The 27,202-nt window shown below is 42.3% G+C and overlaps 2 protein-coding genes across 5 annotated transcripts in view; both read left to right on the top strand.

Moving 5' to 3' along the window:
* LOC140284583 (disco-interacting protein 2 homolog C-like) overlaps positions 1-17,931 on the top strand; it is a 63,130-nt gene extending 45,199 nt beyond the window's left edge. For all 4 annotated transcript variants that reach the window (XM_072378488.1, XM_072378487.1, XM_072378489.1 and 1 more), the window contains 14 exons: positions 519-599; positions 808-931; positions 1,041-1,162; positions 2,319-2,430; positions 4,491-4,600; positions 4,917-5,047; positions 5,824-5,992; positions 7,688-7,858; positions 8,058-8,119; positions 8,202-8,259; positions 13,143-13,217; positions 13,420-13,594; positions 13,681-13,804; positions 14,648-17,931. In XM_072378488.1, the coding sequence (XP_072234589.1) occupies positions 519-599; positions 808-931; positions 1,041-1,162; positions 2,319-2,430; positions 4,491-4,600; positions 4,917-5,047; positions 5,824-5,992; positions 7,688-7,858; positions 8,058-8,119; positions 8,202-8,259; positions 13,143-13,217; positions 13,420-13,594; positions 13,681-13,804; positions 14,648-14,900 (1,767 nt within the window). In that variant the 3' untranslated portion in view covers positions 14,901-17,931. The remainder of the gene's footprint in view (positions 1-518; positions 600-807; positions 932-1,040; positions 1,163-2,318; positions 2,431-4,490; positions 4,601-4,916; positions 5,048-5,823; positions 5,993-7,687; positions 7,859-8,057; positions 8,120-8,201; positions 8,260-13,142; positions 13,218-13,419; positions 13,595-13,680; positions 13,805-14,647) is intronic.
* Positions 17,932-23,737: 5,806 nt separating this feature from the next.
* LOC140284858 (vasoactive intestinal polypeptide receptor 2-like) overlaps positions 23,738-27,202 on the top strand; it is a 42,266-nt gene continuing 38,801 nt past the window's right edge. The window contains exon 1 of the mRNA XM_072378862.1: positions 23,738-24,161. Coding sequence (XP_072234963.1) covers positions 24,111-24,161 — 51 coding nt within the window. The 5' untranslated portion in view covers positions 23,738-24,110. The remainder of the gene's footprint in view (positions 24,162-27,202) is intronic.

Raw genomic sequence — 27,202 nt, 5'->3', positions numbered from 1 at the left:
ATGAAGGACCTTCGATTGATTTACAATCAGAACCTGGGAATTAACTTTCTAAACAAGCCAGACACAGTTTTAACTGCCTGATAAATCAAAGTCCCGTTGCTGCATCACTAAACTGCTCCTAGCAGCATTCTTCAGAGGCAGTTTAAAGTGTTGGCAGGTTATCTTCTACGTTCTCTCAAATTTCACAGCCTGTAATATTGATCGAACCACTTAAATGTTGTGGACAGAAGGCTCTGCTCTGTATGCAGCAGCTGTGAGAAATCACATGCTCATTTTGGCTAAATTGGAATTTTATGTCTACTTCGAAACACACCATTTTGTATCCCAGCTGTTATTTACAGTGATTTTTATCTGTGTTAGAGAGCATCAGGGGAACGTGTTCAACAACTTCAGGGGTTGGCAGATTTAAATTGATCAAATTTAAGATGAAAAGTTTGGAACTAATCACTGCCCAAATAAAGTGCTGGTTAGAGATAAAATGACTGTAATATAACAGAGGGGATGTTTCTGTGTTTCAGTTCCTGTTCCTGTCAGAGGTTTTGCAGTGGAGAGCTCAGACCACACCGGACCACGTCCTCTACACCCTGCTCAGCTCCCGGGTAACAACACCTCTGACCACATCTAGATTTTTAAATTAGTTCCATAAAACTGTGCCACAGTTAGTTTGACAGAAAACAGTCTCCACTGTGAGGATTTTCAGATAACCATGGGGTAAACACGGGCTTTGATAACTGCATAAAGTGGATCTTAACTAGGCTTTATTTCATCTTGTGGTTCAAACATCCATCAAACCCTCCCCTCCTCCAGGGGGCGGTGTCCAGCTCCCTCACCTGTCTGCAGCTGCATAAGAGGGCAGAGCGGGTGGCGACTCTGCTGATGGAGAGAGGAGGTCTGCAGGAAGGAGACCACGTGGCGCTGGTCTACCCACCAGGTCAGAGAAGATGCACACGTTAAACCTTTTGTTTAGTCAACATTTGGACGTTTCCAGCAGTGAGGGTTGACACACACCCTCTCTGTTTGTATATCTGTTCATCCTACAGGTATAGACCTGATTGCTGCTTTCTACGGCTGCCTGTACGCCGGCTGTGTTCCCATCACAGTGCGACCGCCTCACCCTCAGAACATCGCCACCACCCTGCCCACCGTCAAGATGATTGTCGAGGTCAGATCAGATTTTTACCGCCCCGTTTGGCCATTATGTCAACAGCTTCTCATGTCAGTGTCTTTCAGTTGACGACCGCAGCAAGACTGCACTTTGTTGCCAACTAGTGTCAGAGTTTCATGAGCGTAGCTGAACTCCGATCCCTTCTTAAAGAAGGTACTATTAGCAGAATGTTTCACTAAGATTTATTGTAGGATTATGCAGTGGGAGAGTGTTCTCTTAACATTTGTGGAACAGAAAAATGCCATCAGTATCTCTGAGTCTCATGAAGCTTTTTACACATTGTTCGTAATTGGCTGTATTTGGATATTTCTGAATGCAACAATGAAAGAATGTTCATAGAATATTGCGCACAGGTTGACTCGAGGATTTTTCATCCATTTTTAAGGCTTTGTCACAAGGTTCGTAAAGGTTTGCGAATGTCCTTAAAATGTGCTGAAAATCCACGTTCCTCACACATTTATTCGGATACTGAAATATTATTGGCTCTTGCAGTAGCACCTGAATAAACAGAACATTATTTTGTTTCCATTAGGATTTGTAAAGGTAAAGCCTGAGTGTTCGTAAAGACTCTGATGGCCTAACTGTTACGCTTTTACACGGGAAGTGTCTGCAAAAGCTGCCCGACGGTTTCCACATTATAGACGGTAGGATAATGTTCGATGAGCTAAAAGCAGCCATATTAGTTTTGTCAGAAGAACACTCCTGAAACAAAGCTAGCTTTTAGAGACTAATCCTGCAACCAAGAATCAACGTATCTGGAACGTTCTTGTTAGCAGGGAAAGTCTTTGCTTATTTTGCTGATTCACAGTTGGTTTCTGAAGCTCTGATGGAATAAGTTTAAGAGCTCACCTCCGGTCATCTTTTGTCTGAAACTCTTTTCCAATTCTTTAGCTAACTGCTAACACAGTTTCAGAATGTGATTCAGCTGCTTATTCTGTTAATGGGGTCTAAAACTAACCTGTAGACAAGCGCTATGCAAATATGATTCACAGTGATGTCTTTATGTAAGGGAAGACAGCCCACACTACAAATGAGGCTTTTTCAGATTTGTATGCACAAAGATCTGTTTAACATACAGAAAAATAAGAGACCAACTCAAAAAGCTTGACTTTACCTCGTTAAAGCTTCTATCCTCGTCTGATTCCTGCTGCAGGTCAGCCACTCGGCCTGCGTGATGACGACAGCCGTCATCTGTAAGCTGCTGCGCTCCAAGGAGGCCACAGCCACAGTGGACATCAGGAACTGGCCACCCGTCCTGGACACCGGTACTGTGGCTTCTGCAACAAACACACGTTTACGCTGACATTCAGCCTTTCATTGAACCCTGTCCTTCACATCACACACCCGAGAAACGTGTGGCATAGAGCGAAAAGCTGTTGTTTGCTTTGTGAGGATGGAACAGTGTACGATCCTCCGTTCTCTGTGATGGCAGCCGCTCTGGTCATGTGAGTCCCTGCAGTGCAGTATAGCGACCGAATGTTTAAAAGATTTTCCTCCACTGAATAAACAGCGTCCTGTGCCAAAAAATCCTCCCTGAAGAGAAAGCTGAAATTAAAACGAAGAGAACTGCAGGCAGCTTTCAAGATTCAGAGTGAGTCTTGTTAACTTTAGCATCTATAGCCTCATTTTGACCCAAAAATTAATGGGTTGTCATAGTCGGATGCAAATGAAACAATGAGTAAGCAGCAGAATGAGAGTCGCAGTTGCAATAGTCAGATTTGATCTAATCAAATTTGATCTCTCTCTCTAAAATACTGGATATTTGCTTTTAAAAACTGACATTCCCTGAAAATGGAAACACACAATACACATAGCCTTGGTTTAAAAGAGCAGCTGTAGTTTACCTTTTTATATCAAAAGGAGTGTTTTTATATGGATCTTTTTTAATGCAGGTACAACAGGCTGATTGAACAGTTTCATATTGTCAGTATTCGCATTTTTAACCAAACTTGTCCTAAAACTACCAAAACCCCCCAGGAGACAAGCCTGGAACTACAACAACATGAAGAAATGGCATTACACTGTGGGACAACGGTTTGTGATGTTCGTCATCCTGACATAATTAGCCAGTTATTGTTGACATCAGCGCCTCACAGCAGGACTGAGAGTGCCAGCTTCCAGTTGCAGAGACACATTTACCGTGGGAGATCTTTGCAAAGTAAACGCGTGTCTCTGTAAAGAAAAAGGGAGCCGTGTCTACTCTTGCAGCCCTGACTGCAGCACCCTTGTTGATAATTGGTGTGTGCAGCCGGGTGTTTCATTCCCATCAGCGCCAATCAGAGCTGAAGCTGATAAAAAACTGCAACTACAGCAGAGTCATTTGATGCGGGACTAAATGTCAGCTCAACACTTTCTCATTGCACTCAAAAGCCAGATGTAAGCAGGTGTTAGCGGTTGTTTTTTACCTGGTAGAAGGGGCTTTATTTTATATCTGGCATGGTGCACAGCTTCCCTTTGTGGATCAGGGGACCAAATCCTTCCTCCGGCGGTGCAGTCCTGCCATCTGTCTCTCCAAAAGGTCAAGAGATTTATTGTTTGGTGCTCTAAAAAAAAAAAAATCAGTAAAAACGAAACATTGATTAACCTTCTCGCCAAATAAATAATCGAATATTCACACGCAGTAGTGGTAGAAGCTTTAGAGATCCGAGCCCATTCGTTTCTGCTGATATTTATCCGTAAAGATGCCCACTACATGTACAGCTTTATTTGTTTGTATTGTACGAAGCTGAGTAATTTCTGTTTGTAACATTTCAGTGTCTGTTTTTATTCATAAAGAACTAACCAAAGTTGCACCACAGTGCTGTAAAACAAGATTAAACAGACCCAGATCAATAAAGGAAAACATCCATACATGCTAACAGCAGCCAACAGTAAGTGTCAGCAGGGCATCAGCAGTGTGTGTGTGTGTGTGTGTAACGGAGGAACGTGTCGCCCGGTGAAGCAGCATGAGTCTTTGATTTTAAATAGTTTTGGACAAAAATGGAGCTCTGTGGCACGGAGCAATAAACTGTATCAGCCTGAACACACAGAGCACCTGGTAGCAGGAAACATTGTTGGCCTGCGTCTTTCCACGGGATTTGTTGAGAATGAGAAGAATGAAGAATATAACCAGCCTTGCGTTTTAAACGAGCTGCTTTTAATACTGAAAGCAGAGCAGCTGTGGTGTTGCGATGGCTCTGCTGCATCAGAATATTGAAGCCCTTCTTCGAGCTGCCAGAGGAGCTCTGTGGGTTCAACTTAAGGTCAGGCTTTCTAAAACGGATAAAACTCAACAGTGTTCTGTTGAATGTAATGAAATAAATATGTGTGTGTGTTTGTACTCCAGATGACCTGCCAAAGAAGAAGGCTCCAGCTCTCTATAAACCCTCCAACCCTGACGGCCTGGCCTATCTGGACTTCAGCGTGTCGACGACTGGCATGTTGGCCGGAGTTCAGGTCAGCCCAGCGTTAATCCCCACCACCCAATCTAACGTCGCCCGAGCCCACCACCTGCCTCCTTCCTTAATTAATTCATTTCCCACTCCAGAGGGAGATTCGGCCGTCAGAGCAGCAGGGAAATGAGTGAACAGAGAGATGGCAGAATAAAGCGTTTATAGCTCAGAATAGAAGATTTTAATTCAAACACGAACAAACCAGCTGCAGAGTGTAAACATTTCAGTACCTTTTTTTAGTGTTAACTGTCAGTCTGTTTTGTTCCTTGTTCGTGTCTGTGTGTTGTTGTCTCTCCCGCTCCTTCCCTTCCTCTGTCCAGATGTCCCATAATGCAGTTGGAGCCTTCTGTCGCTCGGTGAAGCTGCAGTGTGAGCTGTACCCGTCCAGAGAGGTGGCCATCTGTCTGGATCCCTACTGCGGCCTCGGCTTCGTCCTCTGGTGTCTCTGCAGGTCGGTGAAACTCTTCTGTTCGTCGCCACCGTATCAGAAGCCCGAAATTATTATATTTTTTTTATGTTTTGTGTTGTGACAAACTAGAGACAAATTTATGTTTAAAACCAAAGCAGCAGATGTCGAGATGTTTGATTTTAACTGCTGCTGCAGATAAAGCACCCAAGACATGAAGTGGCACTTTTTAAGCATCTATAAACTAAATTCAACTTTTAAAATGTCTTAATATGTGATTGGAAGTGCATTGATATCAGTCGTTGGAGTGCGGTGTTGAAACAATAGTTGCTAAAATTTATTCAGGTTTTTATTTCACGCAGTAGCTGACTACCAGAAAACATTTTAGAAAGCAAGTTTGCTAACTTTTAAATTCTCTGTCTATAAATTCAGCGATTGTCTGGAGTCTATTTCTGCAGCCAAATGTCTTTAAAAATGTCACAAATCACGCTCGGTATGAGCATTTCTCGCCTGCTTCAGCGACTTTTAAGCAGCAGTAAATAACGTTTACATCTGCTTGTTATGAGATACGACCCTGTCGTTTTGGCTTTAAAGCTTCCCTGGAGAGCACATCCTGAGCGTCACATGATTGATTTTTTGCTTCATTTTATCATTACATACAGCTTTGGTAGGCATGGTGCTAAAACACGCTCAAAATAAGAAGAAATCTTCCATTTTTAATTGCATCTTGGCTTGCTGGAAAGAATATAGAGTTAGCTCCTAAAGACGCCTCCAGTATCAGACTCACATACCCTAAGGAAACATGTTTGTGCTGTCTGCAGTGTTTATTCCGGCCACCAGTCCATCCTGATCCCCCCGGTGGAACTGGAGACCAACCCGGCTCTGTGGCTGCTGGCCGTCAGCCAGCTGAGGGTGCGAGACACCTTCTGCTCCTACAGCGTCATGGAGCTCTGCACCAAAGGACTTGGACTGCAAACTGAAGCACTCAAGGTCAGCACTGCACAAACACTTCCAACATAACAATTCCACTTATACCTGTTTCTGTATTTAGGCTTTACACCCCAGTGTTACCTCTGCTGCCCTTTACACCTGCTCTGTTTTCCATTAATCTGGTCATGAAGAAAATGACCTCTAGGTGCTTTTTTCTGTGGCAGTTTATGAGGGCAAACTGAAAAGTTTGGACACGTTCTCTGCGGCACGAACGAGGACTGCTGAGATGACGTTAACACGCAGACACATACAGCAGCGATGGCTTAGTTTGACATATGACCAGCTGTTCACGGGACTCTGATAGATAACATATAGATGACATTATTTTTAGCTGTAACAGTCTTTTTTCACATCATGTGATCCAAATGTAACAGAAAACTCTTTAAAATCTTCCTGATTATGCATCAATATTTTCAACTGCTCCCATCCTCCACCATCATTTTAACACAATGCTGCACGTTTGTTAGCATGGTAGATTTTTAAAAGAAATCTCTGACTATATCGGGGCTTAGAGAGTGATGCTACGGCAAATGGTGGAGAAGGTGCTCTCAGGTGGAGTAAACATGGGAGAAAACTGGGACTCTCTAAGGACTTAAATATTATATCACACTTTATACTCTTGTCATATCTCCATGAGTCCACCGTGGCTCTTTCCCATTTTCATGCCTGAATGAACTGTGAGGAACATTAACACAAATGACCGTCTGTTACTTCCATGGCCAAAGACACCACTCACTCATGAAATGATGTGCGACTCCACACGCTTCCTAACCCAAAAGATGGTCAGCTGCACAACACAAGTCCAATTTCCAGCAGCATTTTATTGGCTTAGGATTTGGACCGTGCCCGAAACCACTAACAAAACATTACTAATCAACTCCAGTTATAAAATGGGTTTATATTGACAGGAGTCCACTGTTAATGGAGAAAAAACTGAATCTTGTGCTAAGACGGATGACTGATCCTGTCCTGAAACTTCTTCCACTGAAGTCTTTGCTACCATCCACAGTCAACTGCTCAGCTTACCCAGAATGCATCAGCACAGGTGAACTAAAGGCCTGTGCTGAAGCTAAATTTGAGACGCCACATAAACCACCGGCCTCTTGAGTCCTTGTGAGAGCAGAGACTGCAGCTCTCTAACTCGCTCCATCATCCTCTGCAGGAGGCGTCCGTCCCCTGGTTCAGTGGTAATAAACTCTGTCTCCATCTGCTCAGCCGGAGGCCACGTCTGAGTGCTGGAGTAACAGACACACACACCTCTGATTGGTCACTGATGGAAGCCACAGAGTTAATTTTAGTCATTATCTGTCTTTAAGTTTCCATGGAGACTGAATGGAGAAGTAGAAGTGTGCTTTATTACAGGCAGTTTATCACAGCACACTTTTACAGACGCAGAAAAAGAGAAGCTCAGTACTTTTCTGACTCTTTTGGGAGATTTTTATTTACTTGTTTTTTTAAATGCATCATATGGACATGATGGTATTTGGATCTGTATCTGATAAAGTAAAGTGGATATACAAATGCAGAAAGCTGGTTTAGAGCTTAAAAAAGATGGTAAAGATTTAGTCATTATTACTCATTCCAATGTCAGCACTGTGTGAACTCGCAGGTAAACACATCTGACCCTCAAACAGAGCTGAGAAAGCCCCTCCGGTCTCTATCTTTTTTAAAAAATCCCACTCGTCTCTCATCCAGGCTCGAGGTCTGGATCTGTCCCGGGTTCGGGCCTGTGTGGTGGTGGCGGAGGAGAGGCCCAGGATGTCGCTCACACACTCATTCTCTAAGCTGTTCAAAGACCTCGGTCTTCACCCACGGTCTGTCAGCACGGCCTTTGGCTGCAGAGTCAACCTGGCCATCTGTCTGCAGGTAAAAACAAAGCCACACTGAACTGTACGCAGCCACAGAGATGATTCACACCACCGTGTGTTGAAAATGTTTATCTCATTTATATACTATATAAGAAGTGACAACTACTCAGATAATTCAGAACAGAAATAGTTTAGTTTTGTACATTTAACCGTCTCTGGTCACATGCTCACCGCCTCTGCGTTGTGATTGGCTGCAGGGCACTTCTGGACCCGACCCCACAACAGTGTACGTGGACATGAGAGCATTACGCCACGACAGGTACGTCAGTCAGTCCGTCAGTCAGTCCTGTCAGCTGTTGTTGTGTACAAAGGTTTGACCTGTAAACATTTGTCTCTGTCAGGGTTCGGTTAGTGGAGCGAGGTTCTCCTCACAGTCTGCCCTTAATGGAGTCTGGAAAGGTGAGTGGATTCTCGTTTCAGATGGAGAATTACACATGCTGTGATTTAAAAATAAGCAACGACGGGAGTGATTAAGCCCCGCAGAAGCTCGTTTGAAGGATTTTCTCCTGGGTTGTCGGTCTGGGGGATGTTTCATGCGTGTGAAATATGAAGCTCAAACTTAATTAGATTCATCAGTGACTGAAATTTAACAGGATTTGCACAGAACTCCGCTTTTAAAACAAATGACAGAAAACAGATAAAAGCTCTTAAATAGCAAATAGATTACACAAGACACTGAGATATCAGAATGAGATTTCCACTGAGTGACGGCACATTCCAGGACTATTTCTGCTGCTTTTCAGTGCACGTCCTCCCACGCTCAGTGACTCACAACAGACAGCAGGTTTGAGTCAATGATGAGCCTTCAAATGTTCATCCTCCCTCTCTGTCTGTGCATATGTGGGAGAAGAGAACTGCATCGAGTCTAGAAAGTCTAGAGGTAACTAGTCTAGAGGTAACTAGTTAAGAAAGTTACCTCATCCATTAGTGACATTTTATGCGAGAACTCGATGTATCCGACCATTTTCTAATCATCTTTGTTTTTGTGCTACTGCTTAAAGGAGTAATTGTGTGGCTGCTTACATGGAGGATTCTCTGCTTGTTGCTGCTTTACGTTAGCTTGGAGTTGTGAGATAGTTGCAGGCCTGAAAAACTAGTTTTTATGTTGGAGCGCCTCCTGGATTCATTGTGGATTTGTTTAAGGCGCTTTGGATGGCATAGATTATCACCATGCCTTTATAATGAAAGCATTTGAATAGTATCAGGTATTTTAATGTCGACATTTATACGAACCATCAAAAGCCAAGAAGGAAGAATTATTGCAAATCTTACAAAAGATTACAGATAATTGAGAAAGCAGTGTGTCCTAAATCTATTCGAAGAGTTCGAGAAGAAACGATAGAGAGGTGCAAAGTGAATGTGACCAGGACGTGAATGACTGCGTTGAGACATGCGTCCCTATTGGCTGATGAAACGCTGGATGTGTCGCCACGTTTTGGACCATGTGTAGGAGTTTCCCTGTGGATGCTGGGAGACCCGCAGGAAGCTGTGATGGGAGATAACCACGACCACATAGCCTATAAAGCCAGACACGGCCTCGTTCTTCTCCTCTCTAAAGTGCAAAGAACCGGTCATTGATCATGACAGCCGGGTTTCTTGCGGCCTCTGTTGGGGAGAGAAATAAAGAAGTGATTACTGTATTGATTTTATGTCCTGGATATACTGATTGGCTGGGACGAACAGCACAGGCTCAGATTTAGTTGAAAGTTTGTAGCAATTTCTTTTGTGACACTGATTGTTAAGCTAACACTTTCAAGATAGTAACAGCCCTTGTTCTTGTCTAAAAAGGTTTTCCTTCACACATTTGTCTTGTTATCAGGACAAAGTGACCATTTCTTTATTGTCTAGATATAACAGGAGAGAAAATATTGAATATTGCAGCTACTCGTCACAGGCTAACAGATGGAAGAGGAAGGAAGAAAATATCATCACCTGCGGTGGAGAACTCGCCCACGCCGAGTTGATTAAGTCCGGCGAAGTCCGTTTATTTTTAGAGCTCTTTTAAAAAACAGCAGCTGTCGTTGTGTGCTGATGGTTTCTGTCCTCATCCATGAGTGAAAGAACAGCTGGCTTTCTGTTTCTTCCTTTGCCAGGTTAGAAATAAGGAATGCATTGATATCAGAGCTGAGCTCATAGTCGTTGTGGGTGTTTGAAACAAAACCTTTACTGTTCGCATACAAGCTTCATTAGATAGACAGGTCACGTGAGAATCGATGTGTTTCACATTGAGCTGATTCACCGGACACCATGTTTGAGCTGTTTCACAATAATTATCAGGAATTCAGCTGTCTGAAGAGCTTTGTTTACTGACAGCCATTTATACACGTGTTCTTACTGTAAACGAATAGTGTTATCAACATTAAAGCAGAAGTTTTTTTGATTGAAATGAGCTCTGTTGCTGTGGTAGGTTCGAACAAGTGGAAACCTTGTTGAGCTGCGTTTCTGCTTACGGTTCAACACGTCTTCATTTTTCCTCTCAGACATTTAAAAAAAACACCACTCGCTGTACACACATCCAACAAGCACGTTCAGCCCAACTCACAGCGATGTTTGGGATGTTTTCCACTGTCCAATCAGGTGTTCGCCTTATCTTTATGCCTTTTGTCAGGCGTTTCTGGTTTCATATAAAAGTGGATCTGAACACGAAAGCAAACCACGACTGAATGGGAAGTTTCTGCTTTGAACTTAGCTACAATATGAAATCATCCACAGTGTCTCAAACCCTTGAAGACCTTGAGCACCCTTTTAAAAAGATTTCTAAAGCTAAATTGTCTGAAAATAATCCCCTAAACCAGAGTTCTCTGACCAACCTTTGAAGCTGATGGAAACGTTTCATACAAAGCATGTGAGAGCTTAAACCTTCAACTATCACTTCAAATGTTTGCCTTCATCTTGATGTCTTTCTTTATGTAATCGGTCATTGTGCACATAAATGTCAAACCAGATATGAAAAGCATGTCTGAGCATTAGTTGGAGTGGATGTTAAAGAGTGGAGGTATCTGGAAAAAGAAATAAATGAACACCGTGTCGTCCACCCCTCAGTCCTCCCTGCTGCTCCGTCTCTCTGACACCAAAGAACTGTCGAAAAAAAAAGCCCCAAGTTATCCTCCAGTGGCGCCTCGAATCTGCTGCTTTAATCCAGGAGGAAATGACATTGTTCTCATGTGACGGCTGAGCAGAACGTATTTCAGTTTCATTACAGCAACTCTGTGAACTCCATCAGCGAGGTCGGGAGGAGCGACAGCGGAGCGCGTCGTGTGAATGTGAAACAGTCAGCCTGAGAAAAAACACACGACACCTTGTAATAATTCATTTTACCCACATGAACCACAGTCAGTCACGCTGAAAAATCATATTCCGCTAACTGAATTTTAATTCCATTCATTTAAAGCTACTTTGACTCAAACAGGTTTCATCATATACTCGTTAGAACCATTACTTATCATTACTGATCTTTTCATGAACCAGAGCTGAGAGAATAAAACTGTCACTAATGCTTTTAAGCTAATAACGGGCGAGTTAAAATGTATGTGAATGTAAAGATGGAGGGATGAACTGTTTGGTAAAGTCGATGGATCCCTGATAGTCAGCCTGGCTGTGAAGTCATCTTTTACAGAAAACCAAACAGGAAGCAATTGTTGTGACGTGTGGCCTGAGAAAAGGCGAGTTCTCAGCGCGACTTTTACCGTCTTCAGAGCACGAAGCGTCTCTGAAGCGTCACTTCACCATCTGAGAAGAGAGATAAAACAGTCGCTGTTTAACCATCTGGCTTACGATATATTCACATAGCGGATGTTTGCCTTCCAGTTTAAAGATGACCCCTGGCCCCATTCATGAGCTGCCTCATGATGATTGGATGAAGTCTGAAATATGAGTGATTCTTTTCATTTCTTCGTTTACATGGACACGGAAGACCCTGCGCTGCTATGACGTGAATCAAATGATCTGACAATTTCGAACTCTATTCTTCGATTCTCATACATTTAAGCCCAGCTGCCATTGGAAGAGCTGCAGAGTAAACGCTTAGTTCTTGCCTCTCCCACCTTTGTGGGCATCCTCCAGACATGATAAATGTCAGATTTAAAAATACTGCTGTTGGTTTATAAAGCTTAATGGTTTGATTTCAGTTCTTCTGGTTCGTAATGAACCTTTAAGGGTTTGCTTTCTATCCACAGAGTTAAAACTAAACATGTATGTGGAACAAACTCCCAGACAGGTCTGTGTCAGCTCCTGCCTTTTCTGAATCAGATCGAAAGATGTAATTAACCGATAAATGAATTAAAGGACTGTCACTGGCCTGTAAGTTTTAGTTTTAAATCACTTTTGAATCACTTTATCTATCACTTCATAGATAAATTTGCCTCGCCTTGCAAATGATTTTAAATTATGATTTTAACACTGAGTAAAGGATGAAGCGTGGCTCCATTTTCATTAAATCGGTGTCAGAATGAATCAATTTTCTTGTTATTTTATCACTTTTTATTTTATTTACAGCCCTTTTCTTTGCTCCTTTTTAAAAAATCCCGTCTCAGTCATGATCTCCATTTTTATCCTTTAACTTTTGTAACTTCCACTCCTTATCTTATGGAAAATGGAAATGTAGCTCCATAAATGTGGTGCAGACGTTGTTGCTCCTGACTTTGGTGAAACTCTTTGAAATCAGTGAAACAGCCCAACAAATTTTGGGTGTGTGATCATGACATTGGTGCGCAGCAGTCATCACCTTCACTGCTGAATGGTAGCGTGTTAGACTGAAGCTCTGCTGTGTGACATGTTGGCTGGAGTGCAAAATATTCATAATCCATGAAGGTTGCCGACTTCAAACTTCTTAAATGTTACTGGACAGATCATTAAACAGATGGTAGAAGATGTTTGTCAGAGCACATTTATATTTGATATAACCACAGCTTCTGAAAACAAGCCCTGATCTGTGAGGAAAGTGATGGATTTTTCTCGGAGCTTGATGAGTTGTGATCTTCCCCCACACTGACACACAAAGGCAGGACGTCATGTCTGGGGGCCGGTCATCGATCAGCACGCTGCTGATTTTGACTCATTGCATGTGGGTGGAGGAAAGAAGAAAAATGTTTTTAATGTCAGTTAGTGGAACATGAAGTTTTGATGTTTGTTTATTCACAGCTTTATTTGATTTAATGTGTTGATGTAAATGAATTTAAACTGGGTGCTGAATGCAAACAGCTGTCTGTTCCCGGTGTTTTTGGTGGAATCAAAGGCGTAACTCAGCATGAAGCAGTAACCATGGCAACTTTCTCTTTCCCCAGATCCTGCCTGGAGTCCGTATCATCATCGCCAACCCAGAGACCAAAGGACCGCTGGGAGACTCTCATCTCGGAGAGGTCGACTGTTGCCTCTCTTTAACTTTTTGTTGCTCTTTCTTTTCATATTTTATTTCTGTTTGTTTTTCTCTTTTCTGTCTTTCTCCTCCGTCTTTGTCTTTTCTATTTTTACTGATGTTTTCTTTTTTCTTCATCACTCCATATATATTTGTAATGAGAGTTAATTACAAGGTTTAAAGAGCCTTTTGTGCTCCTGCTGCAGATCTGGGTTCACAGCGCTCATAACGGCAGCGGTTACTACAGCGGCTACGGCGAGGAGGTCCTTCAGTCGGACCACTTCAGCTCCAGGCTCAGCTTCGGTGACACTCAGACGGTCTGGGCCCGGACAGGCTACCTTGGTTTCCTCCGACGCACTGAGCTCACTGATGCCAACGGAGGTGATGTTTGCTCTCTTGACTCTTGCGTTTCTTCGATCGGTTGTTGCAAAGAGCGGAACTGACTCTGTGTTTGTGTGTGGGGACAGAGAGGCATGACGCTCTGTTCGTGGTGGGGGCTCTGGAGGAGGCCATGGAGCTGCGGGGGATGAGGTACCATCCCATCGACATCGAGACATCCGTCATCCGTGCACACAAGAGCATCATGGAGTGGTAGGTTTATGTTAATACTGACAAGAATGAGGTCGACAAATCAGTGTTCAAATGCAGCTGTTGGTGTAGAGCAGATATCTTCTTCTTTATCCCCTCAGATGTCCTGACATTAGTGAAATTATGACCTCGTCCTCTGCATGGCTTGTTGTCCCTGCTGTATTGGTCATTTAGCTTTCAACGTGATGATTAGTTACAGTTCGGAGGCGGCAGCTTAGTGCAGCTCCTGACCTGACTTGTCTTCAAATAATAACACAACAAAAAAAACACTTTGGAAATATTTATGAATTAGATAAAAGGAAATGACAAGTGATCTCACGATGCTGCAGCTAACCACCTGTTCCAAGAGACAGTTTACAAGAACACCTACTGGCCGATAATCGGAGTAGCTCTTTGGATGGTCAAAGGACTCGTTCCCTCAGGATGCATAACTCTGATGTTGTCTCACTCTATAGTCTGAGAAGGCTTCATGGTCTTGATTGATGGCGTTAGAGCGAAACACCAGCAACAATAGTTTAAAATCGTCACTCTTTTAGCCTCTTCAAACTCATTGCTTTGGTTTTATGGAACATTTGCGATTTGCCCAGTTTTACACATCAACACCTCCTCATGTTACAGCCAGCTGCTGTCAAACAGACTCTGACAAAATATTCCTTCCAAGCTGCCAGGCTTTCCTGTAATCTTTTAAAGTGGTCTTGAGCAACAGTTCTCCAGGCTTTCTGAGGGTCTTTCAGAGTTTCTCTTTTCAGTCCATGAAATGGTTTCTCTATAAAACTGTTTACACACTCTAACACGCTTCACAACACGCCACACGCTGACTTGAACGTGATTGTGTGTCTTCGTCAGTGCGGTCTTCACCTGGACCAACCTACTGGTGGTGGTGGTGGAGCTGGAGGGCTCCGAGCAAGAAGCCCTGGACCTGGTTCCCATGGTGACCAAGGCGGTGCTGGAGGAGCACTACCTGATCGTGGGCGTCGTCGTGGTGACAGACATCGGCGTCATCCCCATCAACTCCCGCGGTGAGAAACAGCGCATGCACCTCCGCGACGGCTTCTTACAAGACCAGCTGGACCCCATCTACGTGGCCTACAACATGTAGCCTGAGAGCGCTCGCGTGTCCGTGTGTGTGTGTGCGGGAGTGAGAGCGAGCATGCGTTCGTATGCTGTGCATTTTGCCGTTGTTGTTCATTTATTTCCCGAAAAATCAAGATGTACTGTATTTTTGAACCTGCGTATGGTGTGGTGGTCCGTTTTCTTTAAAGTCGTGCTGTGCCGGTGGGTTTTGATTGGCTCATTGAGTGACTGACTGCTCAGAGGTGTTACGACCATTTTTACACCCGCGCTCAATCCTGTGACCGTGAGCAGGAGCTCGTCACTGCAGAAAGCCTGAGGGGAACACTGTGTTCAGGGGCGACGGCTCCGGTCGTCGCACCGCGCGTCGTCTTGGACGTTAAAGCAGAAGAAGAAAGGTTCTAGAGACTGTACCTGTCCAATCGTTTTACTGGTCGCATCCAAACATCCCATATTTGTGGTATTATTTCAATTAGAACAGGGGCATCCAGATTATTGTAAAAATATAAATATTGTACATAGACATAATAATCTATATGGAGAGATACCTAAAACACAATGAGGTGTAGTAGCCCCTATATGCAGCTCTCTCCACCCGCACCCTGTGTGTGTGTGTGTGTTTACCTGTGTTGATGTGTGACAGGGACATTTAAACACTGATTTTAACCTGAGACGACCAGATAAGAAACATTTCCAGGGAGGAAGGAAACAAAATAACCTGTGTGTGTTTTCGGTGGCTCGAGGAAACTGCACTGCTGCATCTTCTCTGAGTCTCGTGTAGTTTTTAAAGGCTCAGAAGTGTGCTGCCTCTCTATAAAGAGGTTCATTTAAAGCAAAAATGCTGCAAATTTCAACACAGACAGTAATAAAGTTTAATTTTGACAATTTGTCCAGTTAATTTAGTGAATTGCTGACCTGTGAAAATCAGACCCAAAGCATCAAAGTGCACTGTGTGAATATATAAAAGAAATGTAACTATTATCATTATTTAAATGGAGTTCAAGGGAAACTACATCATAGATAAAGAATGATGACAATAATAACAGCTTCCAGATGTTGCTGCTGTAATTTTAAGCTGTCAATCAGAGGAAATTAAACAATTCACAGTTTTTAATTGTTATTATTTATTTTTTTCTCTGATTTTCTTTTTTTACGATAAACTAAACAGGTTGTGGTGTTGAGAGCTCTCTGAGGGGTAATAAAGGTAATTTATGACTTAAAAAGGATCAAAATGATGCCTATTTTTTAATATATATTAAATCAAACAATCTGACCATTAACCACTGCTCCGTTTTGAATGTTTTAATCAAACAAAAAGACCTGGAACAGCTGTGCTAAATCCTTAGTTTGTCTAATCTTTGGTGTGGCTTGACTGCAGAAACATCTGGAAACTGTTGGGACAAAGGGAACTCCAGATGAAGTTTACATAGAAAAGCTTCTATTGTAGCAATAATACCCTAAAAGGGTGTTCTTTACTGGCTGAGTGGATTCCAGACGTATGAGATTAATATCTCTAATCATCAGAAACGACTTCTAAGGGTTCAAGATTTGTGTTTTCTTGCAGTCGTGCCACGCTGCTCTTTACATATAAAAACCTTTTCATGTGGAGTTCAAATCAAACAGCTATTTTAGATCCAGTATGAAGTGTATTTATCACTTCTAATGGTAACGATTGTGTGTAACTTCTCAGGTGGCAGAAGTGCAATGAGATAATGTTTCTGTGGTAGTTCAAGCATTGAATGGAGGTCCTCTGCCATGTATCTACAGTAGCCCAGAAAGGTCAAACAAACACCGGCTCCACAGGGTGTTGAGATATTCAGATAGTTGCAATTTTACATTTCTGCCACTAGATGTCACCCCAGACTTGAACCCGTTAACTGGAGAAGCTTCAGAGGCTGCTGTGTGACGTTTCTGTTCAATGAAAAGTTGGTGATTAATGTGTAATTGAGCTCATCTTTAAAGACATTTGACAAAATTCCATTATCCTGGGCGGAAGATTAAAACAGGAGAGCCTGGGGCACCGGATGATTCAGCTAGTTGAGGCGGCGCTTCTTTCCACTATCTTTCCGCTCTCGGCCCCCTTTCCTGTTCCTCCACTGCTGAAGAAGGACCACATTTAATGGCTGTTTAGTCAGCCTGTAGGCTCCATCTTGTCATGTCATTCTCGTCATTTAGGACTTTTAGGATGCAGTCTGAGTTCAGCAATGTCTTGAAGCATTTTCTGAGTCTGTCCTTTAAAAGAAGCATGTTCCACGCGTCTGTCTCGGTGCGTCGTGCTTCTTCTCTTGGTTTTTGATGGGAATCCCCAGTAAAGAACACCCTCTGAGCTCCGGTACAGCAGCTACCACCTGATGTGCACTGACTCAAACGTTTCCTCAAACGAACTGAGGATATATTAGATTCTAACATAGATAATAATAGAAGTATATGAAGAGTTTAAAGAAATATCACTTTATTCCAGGACTCTTGTCTGAGAGACTTCTGGGAATCGTCCAACCTGTCTGCAGGTTGTGTAAAAGCGTTTTACTCAGAGTGTTGATGTTGTTTAGAAAAACTCCTGAACAATGAATTTGTTTACATGCCTGTGGGTAAATAACGTGTGACGTCATCTCATCTCTCTTTGCTTCATGCCATTGTTTTTCTCCATGTGCTCATCATCATCATCAGAAGAAGAAGAAAACCTTTATGCATATCAGAAGATGCTTAGCGCTTGTTTGGCTAACTTAGCAGTTTGGGTTTGTGGGTAGCAGCGTAGCGGTTATGTTTCAGTCCCTGAGTGTGTGTGTGTGTGTGTGTGGATCAGGAGGATTTCCCATCAGAAACCCAGAGGACTCGTCTGTGCGTTCGGGGCTCGATGGGAGAAAGACTGCATGGCGTGTGTGTGTGTGTGTGTGTGTGTGTATACTGTATGTAAATAGTGTTGATTTTGTACGGTACAAGTGTGTTGACTTGTTTTGTACACATGATGAAAAGATTAAATGACACTTTTATAAGAGCCTGATATTGGCTCACCGTCACACTATACAGTGCAATAAAGTGCTTTGATTGGCTAAAACTCAGACTGGTCTTTTCTTTTTATTACTGTGCTGCTCCTACAGAAACTGTTTGTTTTGCTTGTTCTGCGGTTTTCTCTGATAAAAATGTGACTTTATTTTTTATTTGCTTGATTTGGTTCTTCAGACGTTCTCCTGTGCAGAACGTTCCCCGAAGCTTTGGAAAACCCAACGACAGCGTTGCAGTTCAATCCTCTAAGCCGAGCCATTGAAATCTCTGCAGCTTTCTGTATTCAGAAACACTGAAATACAACCAAATGGGAACATTGTGTGCAGAGCTCAGAAGAACCCCGGTGTTTGAAGAACGTCAAGCTTCTGCTTTGCTTAATGTTCTCTATACGTTATTTCATGGTTCTTTGCAGCCTAACTTTAAGAGAACCACGGGCTAATTTAAGTCGAATGTCCTGCGCTTACTGGGGTCAGAACACCCATGAAAGAAGGTGGAGATGATAACATTTTTAACTGTAGAAGCCAGAGTGATGTACAGCTGCATTGCTTTGAGCAATTTGGTACATTTATCATATCATAACAAGCCCAGATTTTGCTCTTTCTTACCTGGATTATTGCAGATGTTCTCACACTTAAAGGAAACCACATTTGGGCTCCAGAATCTTATAAATAATCAGAAATGCAACTAAAAATGTTGCAGATTACAGTCAAAGCACCGATCTTGTCTTGATAAAAATGAACATGTGGAAGCTCATCCGATTTCTCTGTCTTGTCCCTCTTTGGTTTATTTCTCTCTGACCTGGAATTCAGTCAGAACATGCTGGTCTTACCACTGAAATTAAGCAGTGAGAAGACTATGGTGGCCCTGAAAGCTCAAAAAGCACAAGTGAGAGAAAATTACCAAAACCCATCAAATTTCTGTGTGTTGTCTATGTTTCACATGCTCTTAAATTCTAAAAGTATGTTTATATGCGTAATGTTTTCTTAGTTTGTGTTGTATTTGTCAGCTAAACCAAGATGTTCATGAATGGCTTCGTCAGACACGTGATGTCACAGTTGTTCAAGCTTTGACCTCGAAACCATCATCCGGAGCAGGCAGGGACTCTCAGACTGATCTGAACTAAAGACAGAAATTCCAACACTGATGAACATTTAATGTCAGTAAAAGCCTTTAAAGGCAGTAAGCTGTTTTAGAGTCAGTCAGGGCCACCGTGCGCACTGTTGTTGAACCATGAGAACACGTGTCCGTAGCCAGTTGATAAAGATAGACTGATCATCCTTAAACAGTCAGCCTAATGTGAGGTGAGTCTTTACAGAGCAAGACAAAACTTAAAAGACACAAAAATACAATGAAGATCTCAAAGATTAAGCAATGAAAAATCTAAATAATGAGTTAAAAGTTTAGAAAATTAAACATTTTGAAATGCATGAAGTTGGACTATCTGTAGAAAGAAGAAGTTTCTTTCCTCTTATTGGCAAATTTTAACCAGTTGCTGCTAATCACACTTAGTAAAGTGATGCTGATCTTCAAAGCAGGTCAAAATGTAACCACAGCATCACTACGTGCTGTCTTCGTATCCCAGTATTCCCAGGGTGAAAGGTCGAAGCCCGGCCTCCTCTCCCACACTGTAAACACTTATCTGTTGACATGAAAGAGTAAAGTTTATACACATGGAGGAGAGCCACAGATGGGCAAACAGTTTGAGACGAGCATCATAAAACAGCACGAACACAAAGCTGTGTGAGATTCTCTGGTCTGCAGGATCAGCCTCCTGGACCATTTCAGCTCAGTTATTTATGTATGTGGAGTCATAAACAACTGAGTGATCTCTCACTCGGGGGATCGCACTGATGAGTTCGGCTGATGGATGAAGTTTCCACTCTTTCCTCATCCGCCGTTCTTTGATCTGTGATGGATCCCCGTCAGCTGACCCTCTGCGGATGCTCTGGTTTATCTCCGTCTTTAAATAGTTACACAAACAATTAAACAAAAACAATCCCAAGAAAGCAGAGACAACATCTACAGACGATCTAAGGAAGACACGAGAGAATTTTGTTTGAATAGTGCGATTAGTAAAGTAGTAAAGTAAAGTAGATTAAAATGATTAAAATGATCTAAAGTTTAAAGAAGACAAATAAAAGGACACATGTGAGACAGAAATGAACAGAAGGCCTTGGATTACTCAGAACAGCTGTTTTCAGTTTTCTGGAAGTTTAGTTTTGACACCTGAGACGTCTGCATGGTTCATAAAGAAGCTCTTCACTCTGAAAAAGGTTTTCAGTTTTAAAATAAAGGTTTAGTGAATATTAAACCCCAAACAGAAAAGGTTGTGACAGGATAGAAAATGGGAAGTAATTCTTAGATTTACTTTGACTTTTATTTAATTACAGACAGAATGAGCCCATTTTCAATTCAATTTAATCTTCAATGTATTCAGCCTGTTAACATCTATCAGTTTTTGCATTTCAGGCCTAAATTACCATCCTAAAAAAGTTGGAATCAGAACAGTTTCGTTCTGGAAACGAAGTTAAAAAAAATCGTGATCTGATCCAAAAGTCTTTTAAGTGGAAAAATCGGCAGGCAGAAAATGTCCAGTTTATCAAAAGAAAAAAAAATTTAACTGTTTGAAAATAAAGATTGGAAGGGATTCGCATATCTCTCCCACTACAGAGCAGAATATCTTAAAACCGTTCGAGGAATCTGGAGGAATTTCAGTGCTAAAGGGACAAAGGAGCACAGGGAAATGGACTCTATGCGCCCTGAAGCAAAGAGCATAAGGGGCATCCAGACTGTTCTCAGCAACCAGTCCAAAAGCCAGGTTCTGTGGTGTATGGGGTAGTATCAGAGCTCTGAGATGTATGGGGTAGTATCAGAGCTCTGTGGTGTATGGGGTAGTATCAGAGCTCTGTGGTGTATGGGGTAGTATCAGAGCTCTGTGATGTATGGGGTAGTATCGGAGCTCTGTGATGTATGGGGTAGTATCAGAGCTCTGTGATGTATGGGGTAGTATCAGAGCTCTGTGATGTATGGGGTAGTATCAGAGCTCTGTGATGTATTGGGTAGTATCAGAGCTCTGTGATGTATGGGGTAGTATCAGAGCTCTGTGATGTATGGGGTAGTATCAGAGCTCTGTGGTGTATGGGGTAGTATCAGAGCTCTGTGATAGTATGGGGTAGTATCAGAGCTCTGTGATGTATGGGGTAGTATCAGAGCTCTGTGATGTATTGGGTAGTATCAGAGCTCTGTGATGTATGGGGTAGTATCAGAGCTCTGTGATGTATGGGGTAGTATCAGAGCTCTGTGGTGTATGGGGTAGTATCAGAGCTCTGTGATGTATTGGGTAGTATCAGAGCTCTGTGATGTATGGGGTAGTATCAGAGCTCTGTGATGTATGGGGTAGTATCAGAGCTCTGTGGTGTATGGGGTAGTATCAGAGCTCTGTGATGTATGGGGTAGTATCGGAGCTCTGTGATGTATGGGGTAGTATCAGAGCTCTGTGATGTATGGGGTAGTATCAGAGCTCTGTGATGTATGGGGTAGTATCAGAGCTCTGTGATGTATTGGGTAGTATCAGAGCTCTGTGATGTATGGGGTAGTATCAGAGCTCTGTGATGTATGGGGTAGTATCAGAGCTCTGTGGTGTATGGGGTAGTATCAGAGCTCTGTGATGTATGGGGTAGTATCAGAGCTCTGTGATGTATGGGGTAGTATCAGAGCTCTGTGATGTATGGGGTAGTATCAGAGCTCTGAGATGTATGGGGTAGTATCAGAGCTCTGTGATGTATTGGGTAGTATCAGAGCTCTGTGATGTATGGGGTAGTATCAGAGCTCTGTGATGTATGGGGTAGTATCAGAGCTCTGTGATGTATGGGGTAGTATCAGAGCTCTGTGGTGTATGGGGTAGTATCAGAGCTCTGTGATGTATTGGGTAGTATCAGAGCTCTTTGATGGTATGGGGTAGTATCAGAGCTCTGTGATGTATGGGGTAGTATCAGAGCTCTGTGATGTATGGGGTAGTATCAGAGCTCTGTGATGTATGGGGTAGTATCAGAGCTCTGTGATGTATTGGGTAGTATCAGAGCTCTGTGATGTATGGGGTAGTATCAAAGCTCTGTGATGTATGGGGTAGTATCAGAGCTCTGTGATGTATGGGGTAGTATCAGAGCTCTGTGATGTATTGGGTAGTATCAGAGCTCTGTGGTGTATGGGGTAGTATCAGAGCTCTGTGATGTATGGGGTAGTATCAGAGCTCTGTGATGTATTGGGTAGTATCAGAGCTCTGAGATGTATGGGGTAGTATCAGAGCTCTGTGATGTATGGGGTAGTATCAGAGTTCTGTGATGTATGGGGTAGTATCAGAGCTCTGTGGTGTATGGGGTAGTATCAGAGCTCTGTGATGGCACCATCAATGCATCTTTTCCAGGGACATCTGTGTATTTTTCAACCAGACAATGTAAAACTACATTCTGCACACATTACAAAGGCATGGCTGCGGAAGAGGAGGGTGCAGATGCAGACCTGGCCTGTCCTCATTGAAGACTGTTTGTGAATATGAAACAGCAGCTACACTCTGTGTGGCTGTATGTGCACTGCAAACCACACTGTGCGACAGGCATCTATTGATTCTGGTGACGACCTCGTATCAGGTGAGTGCAGACTGAACAATGATGCTGAATCACAGCAGACTGGGGTTTCTGATATGAGCTGGAGGACTCATCACTCAGACCGGACCTCTGCTCAACCAGATCTGTGTTTGGTGAGTCTCATTTGGATTCTTTCACCTTTGATTTGGCTGTCAGCACGGCATCGACCAGCATGTCACTCTGTGCTCCTATTGGTTCATTAGGAGCGTTGGTGGCAGCAGTCAGGAGTGTCAGGAAATGATGATGATCAGGCTGAAAGAGTCGATGACTTCTTTTAAATCACTCCTTTAAAAAGCATTTTTATACATTGCTTTCATGTGACCGTTCCTTTTATTTATTTATTATTGTTTTTAATATTTTAAAATTGTACTGCACTCTTATTCCCTGTTGTTTGTTTCTTGTACTTGGACTTGTTGGGCTCACAGTTTCTTCTACCTGATCTGCCAAAGCGCTTTTTAAAAGGTGCAACATAAACAAAGTTATTCTCATTTTCTTTGGTCTGGGTTGGTTTAAAATTGTGCGACATATACCGGATATAATTCATGTTTGCAGGAAGAATGTGACAATGTAACAACTAAAAACTCTTCTAAGCGGTAAAAGCTTTAATGTGCCATCTTTTTTTGTAACATATTTCAAGATGACAATGAAAAAACTATGTATATCAACAAAATAAATGAACAGTAAATATCTTGGCTTCCTACAGATTTCTTCTCATTTGGCTGTTGTAATAATGTTTTCATTTTGTCAACTTTAGCACCGATGGAGTACCTTAAGGGACAAGAATTTAAAAAAGCAAAGAGCTTGTACAGTATCAGCAGGCCTGTGTTTGGATGAATATGTTAGATTAGATCAACATATCATCCTAAACATGGATTATTGGCTTTGAATTTCAGATGTAAAGTTGTGACGTGTACATAGAAATTAGATGTTTGTCAGTTTATCTGAATTTTCTACATCCTGAAATAGTTCGTTTAGGTTCCTTCTTATGTGATCAGCTCCTGATCAGGCTCTTTGAGGGCCACATTTACCCTTTCTTCTGGTGTGCACATGAGGTCGCTGCTGGGTTTTGTCGTCAACACACACAAACACTGAAATTCCTAAAGGTTCTTTCACGTGCGCGCTGCAGGGGCGCGCATCGGTCCCGGGAGACCAGAGGTTGCACGTGTGACGGGGACGCGCTTCAGGGAGCAGGGAGTGAGCCGGGATAATCGGCTGTGACTTCTCTCTGCGCGGCTCGTGCACTCCAGCTGGTCCGCGTCAGTTTGGACTTTTTCCGGTATCAGTGTCATATTTTACTGCCTCTGCGTCCCTGGGGTCAATGTGTCAGCCAAATCTTCATGTTTTTGGTGCCTGTATAATTTTTTTTTTTTTTTTTTTGCGAACCAAAGTGAGATTTGGTTCGTGAAGCGACGTGTTGAAACTGCGTAAAGGTGACGAATCTGAGTTATACAGGCGGAGATTTTCGCGTTGAAACCACAAACCTGTCAGCCCGCAGTTCGGCAGCATTTTACCACACGTGTTTGTAGCTGAAGATAAGAGTCAGATGAGCGCTGAGCTGCTGTTCAGGTGGGTTTAACCTTCCGCTGGATGAGATGTCCTTTACGCAGCGACTCGCTCTGCTTCTGCTCGGCGTGATCCACACGGTCAGTCTCTGCTTATTATTGTTACCATAACGCTTCTTTTTTTATCAGATTGGTGCGTTTTGAAAGCAAAATTTTATGAGGGCCTTTGCTTTGACTTTATGGTAGTTCTCAGAATGATTTTAAACCCCTACGGTTAAAATTCCTAAGAGTTACTCACTGTGAGTTTTTTAAGGATCTGTTTGATTTATTTTATTTTCCTCTAATATCCACTCGGGATCTCGTTTATTTAAAGCTTAAGTCTTGATCCTCTCCATGTTTCTTTTGTATTTTTCTTCCAAGCAGCCATAGTTTCTTGTAATTCTTGTAAGTGGTCTTGAGCAATAGTTCTCCAGGCTTTCTGAAGATTTTTCTTTGGGAATTGGCTGCTTTTTCACTCATTCTCAGTCCAGTTCTTGAACCTTACCATTTTCAGTGGAATCTGTTTTTGTTTTGTTTGTTAAGCGACTTAACTCACATTTCTTTAGTTGCATCTCTGAAAAACAGCAAAGATAACACAGTTTGACAAACAGAAAATAATATTTTTGCAGGAACAAGGTGATTCCCAAAGAGCTATTAGCTGAAAACTTGGCATATCTCAGCATGGTGTGCAGTGTGTCCTTAAAACATTTGAGAAACTGGACAAGTGGAGGACAAAAGAAGAAGTGTCAGGCCTAAAAAACTATCTACAACAGATTAACAGTATCTGAAAGTGATGTCCTTAAGTAAGAGGAAAAAAATCCAGCAAAGACCTGACACAGGACCTGAGAGATGCATCTGGACCTTCAGCTGATCCATCTACTGTTGGCCCAAGCCTCATCAGAAATGGTCTCCATGGAAGGGTGGCTGTCAAGAAGCCATTCTTAAGGAAGGGAAACGCTGAGAAAAGGCTGAGCTATGCCAAATGACACAAGAAGTGGACTGAAAATCAGTGACAAAACTTGAAGAATGGTTTTCTGTATGACGTTATCAGTCTCTCACATTGTTGTGGGTCCTGTGGCTTCAGAACAAGCCCGACTCATCAGCCCTCCACCACCGTGCTTGACAGTTGGTATGAGGTTCTCACACTTACTGATGAACAATTAATGAAGTTATTTGATTAGCAGCACCAGGCTGCTACTTACCTTCTAAATTCCTGTGGAAGCAGTGCGGGTTCACTTAATTTTTCACACACTGCTTCTGCACTTCATCTGAGGTTGGATTTACCTAATTTTAAGACTTGGTAATGTAAAACTTTAGAAATAATGGAGGTTGTTGTTTCTATTTGTCAGGACTGTATGTAAAAACTTTGCTTCATCAGCATATACACATTTAAATCACAGATACAGTGTAAAATGTGACCCCGATATATAAAAGACACCTCAAATCTTGACATATTTACATTCATGCTTTAGATGAAGACCTTAAATGATAGAAACCTGCTTTTTATTTAATTTCTTATCCAAGGATTTGTATTTTCGACCTGTTTTGATGCCATTTTTGCATCTCATTTTTTCGTAGGTTGTGGGTAGTTGAATTGAAGAGAGAAGTTTCCTTTGGCATATCATTACTTCAGTATGAGTAGTCCAATTTCAACCTGGACGTCTAGACATCTTCTGACCTGCAAACCACAAAATCAGTATTTACCGGATGCATTTGTCTGGTGTTATGCTCTGACTGCAAACACTGTATGCGTCACAATGTGCCAGTTTTTAACTACTCCGGTTATTTTGTCACAATTGTTGACTTCAGAGGTAAAACATGTGAAGCCTGTTTTCAGATGTCAATGTGTGTTACCAAAAGTCTTGTGCGTTAGTGTGAGAAGGCTCCAAAATGCAGATGTTCTGCTGAGATTTAAAGTTTTCTGTCGACCAGTTCTTTTCGAGCTGAATAAATCAAGATTTTATTGGAGGAAAAGGCTTTTAGCTGTTGCATGACTGCAGTTTGATAACTTGGAGAATTCCTTTGAAATATCTCATGAAGAAGAGTGGCCTGTAGTGAAGTCAACAAAGACAAGTTTAAAGTTTAACTAGAAAAATAGATACATAAGTTTGTATTTTGTAGGAGGTGTGATCAGGGGCTTTTATTCTAATGTGATTTATGTTGATCTGTGAGTCTGCAGTGAGCAGCAGGCCCAAAGTTTGAGGGGAGAAAATAGCCATGAATGTCGATGGCATTGATCTGTAACCGTCTGCTCATTATGTTTCTGGACATTGGTTTGGCTGAACTAAAGTGCACCCCGGTACAAAGGCTTTAGGCAGGTCTTTATTCATCATGTGGAACTGTGTAAACGTCCAGCCGGAGTGAAAAATAACTACTCGTAACAGATGATCTGGTCTTCACAGAGTCTCAGTCTCAGCTGGGACCAACTGGATTCACAGAGGAACCCCCAAAGATGCCTAAACATCCTACATGCTTTGTCATTATTTCTAAGAGTGTAGTCACTTCACATTTAGTGCCGGTGACTCTTGTGCATGTCGGTCTTTTACAGTAAATGTCTTCTTTTTCTTTTTTTTTTGTGTTCTCAGTAAGCTGAATGAGTTGGACCAGCGAGTCGAGGTCAGACAAGGTTCAGGATTAAAAACTGGGAAAAAATCTTTTGTTTTATTTTAATCCTGAACATTTCATCCTCCATCCCGTCATGGATCTGATCTGATCTGATCTGATCTGCTCTTGTTACACGACAGAGACGATGTTATTTGTTAGACAAAGACGGATTAAATTAGGTCAAATAATCCATTATTTCCTGATTGCTGCTTGCTGTTTACAGTCTTTTTTTGTATTAAGGGAAACATGGGAGATGTTAGCCCAGAGAAACATTTGAATCTGTTGTGAAACCTCTATAGAGCACAGTCCCTCTAAACGGGAACATCTGGATTTGTATCAATCTTTGTTTGTTTGAAGACAGGAGACCTATTTCTAGTTTGCAAATTTCTTACTTTCCATCCCTTACCCATCCTGTTTCCTTTTGAAATATCTGCCAACTGTTCTAAAAGTTTGGCAACCAGGGAACAGAGAAGTTGACACAAACAGAAAGTTTACTCATGTAGTTCCAACTCAGACTTGTTCCTCCTAATTTACTCAAG

This window comes from Leuresthes tenuis, unplaced genomic scaffold, assembly GCF_036924035.1.
Source record: "Leuresthes tenuis unplaced genomic scaffold, fLeuTen1.0.hap1 SCAF_24, whole genome shotgun sequence".
NCBI classification, from domain to species: domain Eukaryota; kingdom Metazoa; phylum Chordata; class Actinopteri; order Atheriniformes; family Atherinopsidae; genus Leuresthes; species Leuresthes tenuis.
This window is presented reverse-complemented; position numbering and strand designations above follow the sequence as displayed.